The sequence below is a fragment of the Paramormyrops kingsleyae genome, chromosome 23 (assembly GCF_048594095.1).
Source record: "Paramormyrops kingsleyae isolate MSU_618 chromosome 23, PKINGS_0.4, whole genome shotgun sequence".
In the NCBI taxonomy this organism is placed as follows: Eukaryota; Metazoa; Chordata; class Actinopteri; order Osteoglossiformes; family Mormyridae; genus Paramormyrops; species Paramormyrops kingsleyae.
In genome coordinates, this window is record NC_132819.1 from 21,995,204 (window position 1) to 22,005,848 (window position 10,645).

Here is a 10,645-nt window from a genome sequence, read left to right on the forward strand (position 1 = left end):
GTCACACAAGCCTCCCCAACGGCCACTGGTAAACTTCTGATTCATTGCTGGACTCATGACATCTATAAACGCATTCACTTTACTTCTGCAATTTGTAACATGCCGTAAATGTAATTAGTTGGTGTGACGTGTCCAGGCACCGTCTGCAAAGAGGGTCACAAGCTATACTCTGTACCACAGCCATGGAAAAGCGTACCAGGATGACCCCGAAACGCGTGGGGGTGCCGGAGATCGATCAGGCCTTCGCGGACGTCGCCGAGACCTTTAATCGGCAGCAGGAACATTACAAGACCATGACAGAATGCTTGACCGACTTGAGGGGGAGATATCGCTGTTCCCATGGAGACGGCCTTTCTGTCTGCATGAGGAACATAAGGGACGAGCACAGTGAGTACCTTGCAGATGTGTGACTCTCACTGTTTATTAGTTACCTCTCTGCATGTTGGGCAGGGGCTTTGACCAAACAGACGGCTGTTTCTATCAGCCTGCTTGAGGTGGCACCAGTGGATGGTCCCACTGCAAAATTTACCACAGTGTACCACCCCGGCTGGCAAATTTTACCAAGTGCCCCTTAACAGCCAGCCATGCAAAATGTGCAACAATTTGCAGAGAATCCCCCCTCTACAGGTTGGCAATTTTTACCATGTTATCTCCCCTGTTGCCCTCGACCCCACTGTGAGACCCCTCCACTGCCCCATGTTGGCACTTCATATCTTCGTGAAATAGCCTTGATTATGCCAAGAACTTTATTTATGAGGCGTGTAATCCAAGCTAGATGTGGCTGATGGCATTAGCTTAACCAGAGTTCTGTTTGTGACCTTAGGTGCTTACAGCCCCAGCCTCCAGATGAAGGGCTATGATTTCTCACTGGTGCTTCCACCGGGCCCAGTACCCAACCGACTCCAGGAGACCCAGCAGCAGTTGAGGGCAATATGTCTGTCAGCCAAGACCATCACAGAGACAAGCACCAAGTTGCAGGAGATGATTGACTGGGTGCTGCAGTGCAAAGCAGAGTTTGCCCAGCAAGTCGGCAATGCTGCCCAGACGTATTTGGACCAGCGACGGGTAGAAGCAAACCTCAGGGAGAACATGGAGGAGGTCCAACGGGCCAGGGATCTGTCGCAAAGATACAGACAAGAAGCGGGTGACCTGATGAAGGAGGTGGCCCAGCTTTCAGGTGTCAATCTTGCTCCTTAAACCCAATACGTAGGATAATTATGGTATTGCTTAATACCTGTTGCATATAAAAAACAGTCTGCAACAGTATTTGGGGGGGGGGGGGGGATTTAGGGAACTAACTTGTAAATATAATCTCCTTTTTTCTATGAGGAAATACTGTAGATTGGTGTTGCAACAGTAAATTAGTATTTTGTTAAAATGGGGAACACGTTTTGAAAGCAAATGTCTCCCCATTTATCCAGCTGTAAACATGCTCATTGCTCTCATCAGAGGGTCAGTGTTTGGCTGTCCTGCCTGCTCCAATTTTTCCTTTTCCCAGATATAAGCTATGTAGACAAGAGTAGAGGGGTGGTGAGCGGCTCAGTGAGTTGGAATGCTGCGTCTGTGGTCGGAAGGTTGCTGGTTCAAATCCTAAACTACTCAGGGTGATTTAACCCTTGAGCAAGGCCCTTAATCCCCAATTACTACAGGAACTGTACATTGATTTGGGTAAAAATGTTTGCTAAATATAAGAAGATAAACAGAACATGAACTACTGGAAATGAGCATCCTGTCATATCTCTGGGCTTCCAAAGACAGCGAGAGTCAGAAGCATTTGAATTGAAGACCCCCACTGAAATCTTTCTGTCCTACTGGATCTCTGCCTACAGCACCATTCTTTGTTATGCTGTGACCTTAATTGGATTTGACGGTGGATCGCTATTAACCGTAACATTTCCCAAGTCAATTCATGGCTCAATTAAGCTGGCTCCCACGGTCAGCACGGAGAGGCTGAGTAATTACCGCGGGGTTTCAAAACATGACGTACACCACCGGAGTGAAGCTGAGGAAAAACACTGTACTTCGGTGACTCACAGTCAGCACAGTGCATCGAATCCTATATCAATACATTTTTAAAAACTGTTGCTTTCACTAATATGTCATACCTTGAAATGACTGTGACTGATGCAAATGTTAATGAAGGTATGCTTGCTGGTGAACATGGAAGAAGTTGACAGAATATGTAGTACGACCCCTGTTGGAGAGCAACTTTCCTGTTGCTTTTTTAAACAAAAAAAAAACGTTTTTATGGAGGCTTACATGAACATTGTCAATATTTGAAATCACTGTGATGCAGAATTTGAATTTAAGATTAAGATGATTAAGTGATACATTTATATGAAATAGAAAAGATTTTTTTTAAATATTCGTCAGCTTGTTTTTGTTTTGAATAGCTGTATAATTCATAGCAAAGCTACAATGAATTCTGAGTTATAAACATTTAGCATTATGTATTATTGCAACTCATTTGAAATCAAATTCAATTTTCAATTAATTGTTGTGTATAGTGTTTTATAACTCTGACGCACGAAGCCTTTCCTAATGAGTAAATGACTCATAGCGCAAAATGTCCGTCCTTGACAGCGCAGTTTACAAATAAAGCTGAATAAAACCGGTCCTTTTGGCTCCAATCTATACCTGTTATTCGTGGCGGGGGGATCTATAAATCAAAATTACACTCTACCAGCTATACAAAAGAAAACCCAACTTTGAAAATGAGCTCTTTCAGATTCTTGCATGCCCTCCAATATTATTGCATTCATTCTAGCTTTTACAATCTCCAGCGTAGCTAAAAGTACCTTTACCTTTTTTGTATGTACAATATTTATGGGTGACCAGCAGCTGTTGTCTGTACCGCCAAAAGAGTTTCACCAGGAATTGCGTTACATGTCGGACCTCCGGCTTTATGCATTTCTTAGCACCTGCCAAAAGCTTGTTTTCTTTCTCAAACGTTTTCATGTTCCTTGTCAGCAGTTTCCAGGCAAAGTATCACGGTAAAGATAGCAATGCATGCAACATGACTGCAATCTACTCCAAATTTAGTTGATGCTGTTTTTAATTTGTCAGAGTACACGTACACTTGTGTTTTAATGAAACGATACTATAGGAAATGATCTTTAGAATGGTGTTAAAACGCTTACTTAGTATAAAACACACAAAGCGATACATGCGTTATATTTGACCAAAAAATCATAATCAACTTGACTCAAACAATACGGGGAAATATATATTTCCCTTGCTCTCAAATATCGACCCATCCCACTAGCCTGCTCCAGATTCGGGACATCTTCCCCTTGGTTGTGACAACCTACCCCTTTCGTGGAAAATATTTCGCCACGCCCCAAAAGCCGCCCCTTATTCGCTCGTTCCCCGTTGATGGCTTGATTTCCTCCTCTGCAGTTGGCTGAGACCGACCGCCACTCCATTCTAATACTTGGCATCAAGTTTGTTCGAGCGGCGAAAGTAATGAAAATGGAGGAATTGGTGTTGTTTAATTATTAAGTGAATTTATGGAGTAATTGATAGCTAGCAGCTTACACAGAAAGCACAGTCGAGCGTCAGGAGAGCGGAATATTTGGAGGATAGCATGCTAGTAAGTATTGTAAGTTAACCCAGACTTGTCAGCGTGGTTTTAAGTATATGTATATGGCCAGCGTGCACCTTTCAATATTACCCATGAGAACTGGATTATCTGCTGCTATCTGACACTTAAAATTGGTCGCGAGACGCCAAACGGTCACTTTCATACCCCGTAAAAACGAAAAAAATGGACAAGCTAGTCGCAGCATTAAAAAAACGGTTTGTGTCAGAAAACTAATATAATTATTTCGAGTGAATTTCAGTATGTAATTGTTGCTTTAGCTGGGTGTTTACGCATATATGTGTATATAATATAGTGTATTATAACGAATAATAATATTAGTGAAAGCGTAATACCTGTTTGACGTTTTATTTGGAGACACGCCCATTTACCTGAACTTACAGCATTTGGGAAACTTAACAGGTTAGAAGAATTATACATGTGTTAGTGATTTCTACGTTAATTGTTTCCCTCGTGGGTTATTGTGTTAGTGGAAATTTATTGCCCAGTAAATGGGGCAGATCGATCACCATTAATGATGAGTGTTCGCAGTCTAACGTACCTGTCTCAACCTTGCATTACCGGGGTTTTTAAGCATTAAGGAGGTTAATTCACGGCCCCCATTGCCGTGTGAAGTGCCCGAAGCGGTTGGTGGTGGGGTGCCAGGGGTGCCAGCCTCATAGTCTCCATGCCCGGTCAGCAGATGGGCTGCATTCAGTCTTATGATTTACCATAATCCCGTTTTACTTTCGTTTTAACGTAAGGCTCTGCATGGCTACCCGCTTCCCACATAATTTCCATGTTAATATTAAATTATAAATAACGCATTTTGCATTCAAGCTGTGACCTTTTCTTTGTGACGTTCAGGCGCTCCGACTTTTCGTCAATAAATATTTTAGCACACTTGCATATAGATATTATTTTTCTTTCTTTCACCGGAGAACTACTTTTACACTAAACTGGAAAGCTAGCATAAACGCTGAAAATGTCTTTATGTTGTTCGTTGTTCCCGATTTTTCTTCGGGTGACGTACTGGGATGTGTATATAGCTATTAACACCAATAGTGCAGTAACTATGTAGCCCAAGCATACACTTTGAATTTTACATGTCTGGTCAGTTTGTCGCCGCTTCAGGGTTACCAGCTCTCACGCTCATGCAAGATATCTTATGGCAAATCTACATTATTCCATTATAAACCTAAAATTAGCTGCGTCAAAAGCGTTGGGGTAGCTTGCAAACCCTACTGACTATTTTCAAGGTAATGAAACTGTTACATACATGTAAATTCATCTGCATGTGTGTGCAGACTTGTCTTATTTTGAAAATCTCACACCAGCCAGCTGACCAAAGCTGGCAACCCTGCATGTTTCTTTTAAAAATGAAAATTGCTTTTTGAAAAGTAGGGGTTAGGTAAGGTTGCCCTTGGGCCATTTAGGAAACACGTGTGGGAAGTGCTCACTGAGTCACTGGCTGTATCCGAATTCAGGAGCTGCATCCTCAAGGCTGCAGTCAAAGGCCGAATGTGTCACAGTAATGCGACCAGGCTATCGCCTTCAGTTGCGGTCTAGATATTTGTCCTTCTTTTGCTGAGAATCCACGTGATGGATCCTTCACAACCCAACATAATCCCAAGATTCATTCCATGGGCCTTCGAAGGACAGAGCCTACAAAGGCAACATAGACCGCGTCCTTTGAAGGATGCAGACCCTGAATTCAGACACTGTGGGACCCTGGTAGCTTCAGACCCTGTGAGGTTATGGCGTCCATCAACTGCCTCCTCTGACGCAAATCCCCAAAAGTTCGGTAAAGTTTGCTGACTTGTGGATGGAGCGTTCCCCCAGTGTAAGAGGGGTACTTGATATTCATGGGAAAGACCTGTGGAAACATGTGATTTAACCCAGAAGGAAGCTCCCGTTCTGTAACTGTCTCCCCTGGAAATGCTCTCAAGGTCCTCTTCGATAGACTGTCATCTTCAGGTGCTGTTTTGGAGAGCAGTATGTCTGTTATCGCTGGTGTTTTAAATTTAATGTGACGAGGATGTCTGCTGGAGTATTTCCTGCTTTGAAATGGATATTTGGTCTGAAAATGGAGCTAAGCCTCAAGTAAGAGGATTTTGCAAGAATGTCAGATACCCAGTGGATTTTGCAATATAAACTTAAACCATGTACTTTCGATAAGAGGAAGTGTTTGCGAGTCTTTCGTTTGAATAAATTCATGTTTTAAGGTGTCAGCTATGTTACGTGAAGGTATTTGTGTTATTAAAGATAGAATAAAGACGGATAAATAGAGATGTGACCGTGTTGTCAGTTTGCTCATTTTCTGTCTTGGTTTATTATGGTGAAATTCAATTATGAGAATATTAGGTCAATAACTTTTGCTGTTCACATTAGACAGTATGTGGCGTGGGTTGATTCTCTGAAATAAAGTTTAAGTAGCGGGAATGCCAGTTCTTTGGATGTCCTTTTCTTTAAGTGTACTGAAGACAGTGCAATTGCTTTCCTGGACAGAGGGGAATTTGAGACGCCAGCATAATTACAGCTTTTCCAAGCGATCTCTTCCTGCATCTGTGAGGGGTCTGATGCGCACTCTGCTCTTTAACTTAATTTCTGTAGAAGCTTCCAGCTGTCAGCAGTCATGTGACATGTAAGTAATGGTTTGTCAGGGCCCTGATGGCTCACTATGATGAAGAGAAACATTCCAGAGCCAGTAATGTTTACATGTGGTGTTCATGAAGCCAAAATATGCACCTACCAGGCACCAAAGACTGTGGCCACATTCACCAGGGTGCTCTCCTTACCAGCAGGGGGCAGCGGAATGTGCCCATGCACCCAGGGACCTCATTCGTCTAAACTATAAATAATTGTGTTTGGCATGAGTAATGCAATGTAATGTTAAACAATAAGTAAAAATATAGTAAGAAATTTCTGCACTTGAGAATTGTGGCGTTTGAATAGAGTGACCGACTGACTAAATCGCTTACCGTTTTGACTGTCATTCCGAAAAGTGGGTCTGTTTTGTTCTTGAGTGCAGTTTCTGAAATTGACTCGTAGATGCTCTTTAGAAGGCATTTTAAATGCCATTTGCTGATAAAGGGTTAGGGTTAGGCTTAGGGTTAGGGTTAGGGTTAGTTTCAGTAGGATGGTTTATCATACTTTGTCAATCAGCGACTCAGTGGTAACCTACTGACCCACTTATGCCTGCTTGCTTTATCTGTTCCGTTTTGGATAATCCGGCTCGTGTTTGACGTTTCTCGGTGTTCCTGTCTGCTGTGGCTTTAAAAGCCTCATTTTTCCCATTGTTACTATGTAAGATATTTCATTCTTAACTTTAGTGTAATTGATGGAATTTAATAACGTAAAGGTCCAGGCTTGGAATGTTTGCTGCAATTAATACATGTATCAGCCCATCCATCCATCCATCCATCCATCAATCTTATAACCACTTATCTTATTCAGAGTAGTGTGGGTGGGGTAGGGGGCCTGGAACCCATCCCAGCCAGCTTAGTGAAAAGACTGAGGTAGACCAAATGGGATGCCAGTTTGCAACAAATACATTAAACTGAAAAAAAATATAAATATAAAAAGTTTTATATAATAAAAAATAGCAATGGAAATGTAAACTAATGTGATACTTTGTAGTATTAGGCAACCAGTTTTTCCTTGTAGTTCAGTGCATCCACCCTGCTCTTTACACAGGGGCTTGGCCTGTGATGCATTTGCTAATGTGCCACATGATTTATGGAATACAATGCTAAATCCAGTTCTTAGGAACCCAAGTAATTCCAGCGAATGCATCATGTCCAGGACAGATAGTTGGTGTAATAAGAATTAGAGTATTGAAGTACTGCATCTATTTGAACTTGTCTTTAATGGTACCTTGTATGTATAAGCTGCTTTGTCGTAAGCTATGCTGGCCTTTGATTGTGAGCCTGCGCAAGCTTTGTAGCATAAAATGTAGATTAGATAGTAACATGTTGCTGAACTACAGCTGTTGTTGACTGCTGGTATTATGCTAGCCTCCATCATTGTTTCGGTTGAATGCAGGGGACGTGCATATCTATAATACTTCTCTCACACCTGCTTGATGCGTTCCTGATAACCTGAGCTTTGTCGAAAAGCCTTGTCATGTGACTGCAGGTTTGTCTTCTGTCATTGGTTGAAACCGTCAGGCACATTACAGCGGTCCGCTAGTGCCATATTTAATTTTGTTCTATGTTTGTTTTTTGGAGAACACAACCTTTGACAAATCTAGGGCAGGGTACTCTTGTGGTCTGACTGCTTCTGATGGATCTGGATACGGCTCTTTCCGTCAGTCCAGCAAGGGCTTCGAGAATATCGGCATGGTGATGATGAGTCACTTTATCACGCATTTTACACAGGGTGTGCGGACTCTCAGGCTGCGGAGACGGCTGCCCGTGTTTCTATGGCGCTGATGGCTCTAGAAGCTATTTTGGAGTCTCGGGTTACATTTGTTTGACAATATTAATATGCCTTTCTCCTTGTATTATCTTCCGCTGAATTCATCCTCACCATTGTCAGGTAATCGATTTATCCACAGCTTGCTAAAGCAGACTGGCAATATGTGAGGAGAATGAAGTCAGGAATTAAAGGGGTAGTTATTTTGAAGGGTTTTATGTAGGTGGTTTCTGGAGATATGTCTGTTATCTGCAGTATCCCTCACCAGGCTCATGATTTGCAGATCTTAGTTCGATGTACCTTAATCCATCACTGCAATCACTCCCCCTTCCAGCTTTCTCTCGGGGCTTATTGGGGGGTTCAGGACCTTACATTCTCCCCATGACTGTCCACATCCAGAGTGGCTGGGAAATCTCACCAGTAACTTGGGGGAGGGATTGCAAGCCAGGCTGGAATGTAGGGGAAATGGGCTTTCTAATGGTGCAGTGGATAAAGAATGAGCTGACTGGGAAGTTTTCACAGGGTTTAGACTAATGGCACCAACCAGAGGTCCAAAAGGCCTGTTTTATTGCAAACATTATAGTATGTGACTGTATTAAGTAGAACCTTTGATCTCTGCTGTTACTCTGGTGGCTTTTTTGCTTGATTAGTCAGCTTCATTATCCATGTTTTAAGGAAGCTGTGACCTCTTAAACCACATTTGGCACAACAGTCGGTTCCTTTTGTAGGTCAGGTGACGTTCGTCGGGAGTCCCAGGGAGAGCCGGCCAGGTTCTTCACTACACTTTTTTTTGTTCTTTGTTGGCTTTGTGAAGGAATTAGTTTGATATTGAGATGGTTGAATGCTGATGATGTTGAAATAAACTACACAACTTGAAACTCTGGCCTGTATTTGTGTCAGTGAGCACACGCCTTGGTCATTCACCCTGCCCCTCTGAAGTAGAGCTCGCTCACTCTCTCCCTGCCTCGCTCTCTTTCTCTCACTCTGCGTGCTGATTGGTGGGCACTTTTTTCCTGTCACCGCCCTCACAGAGTATAATACAGCAGCTTGGAGTCGGTCAAACGTCTGACATGTTTCAGCTTTGCCCAGCTCGGGCAGGACGTTCTGAGCGGCGAGAGCAGGAAATGACAGAAGATTTCAGCCGTTTTGGGGGGGTTCGGCTGTGGGCGTGTCTTTGGAGATCTCCACGGTTTCACATCTGATCTGGTACGTCTTGCCTCTGCAGTAGGTCGATGGCTGTCAGTGGCGCAACTGAACCAACTGCTAGGGAGAGACACAACGTAACCAGACCAGTCCATTTGTAGCCAAGTCTAATTATGTCGAAATGTACCCAGGATGGTGTTAACTTGCTTTTACGACCAACTAACTCATTTATGAATGTGTGAGTTAGGATTAAGTTAATTAGGGTAAGGTTAGGTTGCTCTCTGTTCTGAAGGGATTTGAGCAAAATGTTTGTAGGCAACTGGATTGTGAGCTGAGCTCCAGTCTGGAAGTTAATGTAGTTTCACTTCGGTTCAGAATGAAGTACTCATGTCAGTTAGTTTTGGGTGTGTACTGAAACAGTCAGCCTCTGTGACCCACCCCTCACCCTCCCCATATACCCCCCCACATATGCATCCACAAGTGTTTCAAATAGTATGATTTTGCTATTGTTGTCTTTATTCTTTAGAAACAGGTTTTGAAAAAATGTGGGCAAGTCTGCTGGTCTCCAGGAGTTAAGCAATCTCCAGTTGCTTCTCCTTCTGCCCGGGTGCGCCGTGCGCTGTGGCGTGTTGACGCGTGCTCTGGCATGGGATCTGTTAGGCTTAATGCCCGGGTTCTATTACAAGCGCGGTTGGACCCGCTGGACCTTGCTGGACACACAGTTCTGTGTGTGTCATCAGCTGTGCATTTGTGTGTTTGTGTGATATCTGTGTGATATTTCAAGATAAGCACTTTCACTGGATGCTTTCATTTTCCCTCTTGTTTTAAAAGGGACTCGACCCTAAATGCAATTTTACATCGGAGGGCTGAAAAGGCATAATGGGTTTCCACTCCGCGCTGTGTGGGCCGGCCTTAATGAAGCGGCTAATTTTAAGCTCACTTCCTGTACGATAATTAGGTAGAATATGTGCCGGCCTTTTTCGTTTATGTGCTCTCCTGTACCCCCTGTACCCCCCGTGCCACGCGTGCTATTTTCAGCAATCTCGGGCACCTAGAAAGTGTGGGGGGGGGGGTCGGTCACCAATTTTAAAGGCAGGAAGTGGAGATGAGGTCCGAACGATGCTTCAGGAAGCCGGTGGGTTTGGTTAGAGGCCGCCCACCATTTCCTGTCTGTCCGCAGAGCCTGCAGTGTGGCCGTCAGGTCAGCTAAGCCGTGGTCGGAGTTTCTTATCCTTTTCATTTCCGTGTCATCAGATTCATCCGTCATTGTCATTGTCATCACATCATTGTCATCACTTGCACCCATGAGCGAACGGGAAGACAGACCTCTCAGTGCTGCGTCCTGCATGCACGTGTGTCACCTGCATCTGTCACCTGGGCTGATTTCTGTCCCCGAATTTCCTGTTTCAAGTCACGGCCAGCGGCTGGGGGAATGACGGCTCGTTAAGACAGCGCCTCCTTGGCAATACTGTGCCCAGGGTGTTAAAATACGTCACGTTTCACTTT

At 43.7% G+C, this 10,645-nt stretch overlaps 1 protein-coding gene across 1 annotated transcript in view; it reads left to right on the forward strand.

The window, feature by feature from the left end:
• LOC111846920 (uncharacterized) overlaps window positions 1-1,260 on the forward strand; it is a 2,670-nt gene extending 1,410 nt beyond the window's left edge. Inside the window, exons 2-4 of the mRNA XM_023817653.2 lie at window positions 1-28; window positions 181-387; window positions 824-1,260. The exon at window positions 1-28 is cut by the window's left edge and continues 21 nt beyond it. Coding sequence (XP_023673421.1) covers window positions 1-28; window positions 181-387; window positions 824-1,197 — 609 coding nt within the window. The 3' untranslated portion in view covers window positions 1,198-1,260. The remainder of the gene's footprint in view (window positions 29-180; window positions 388-823) is intronic.
• The last annotated feature ends 9,385 nt before the right edge of the window (window positions 1,261-10,645 follow it).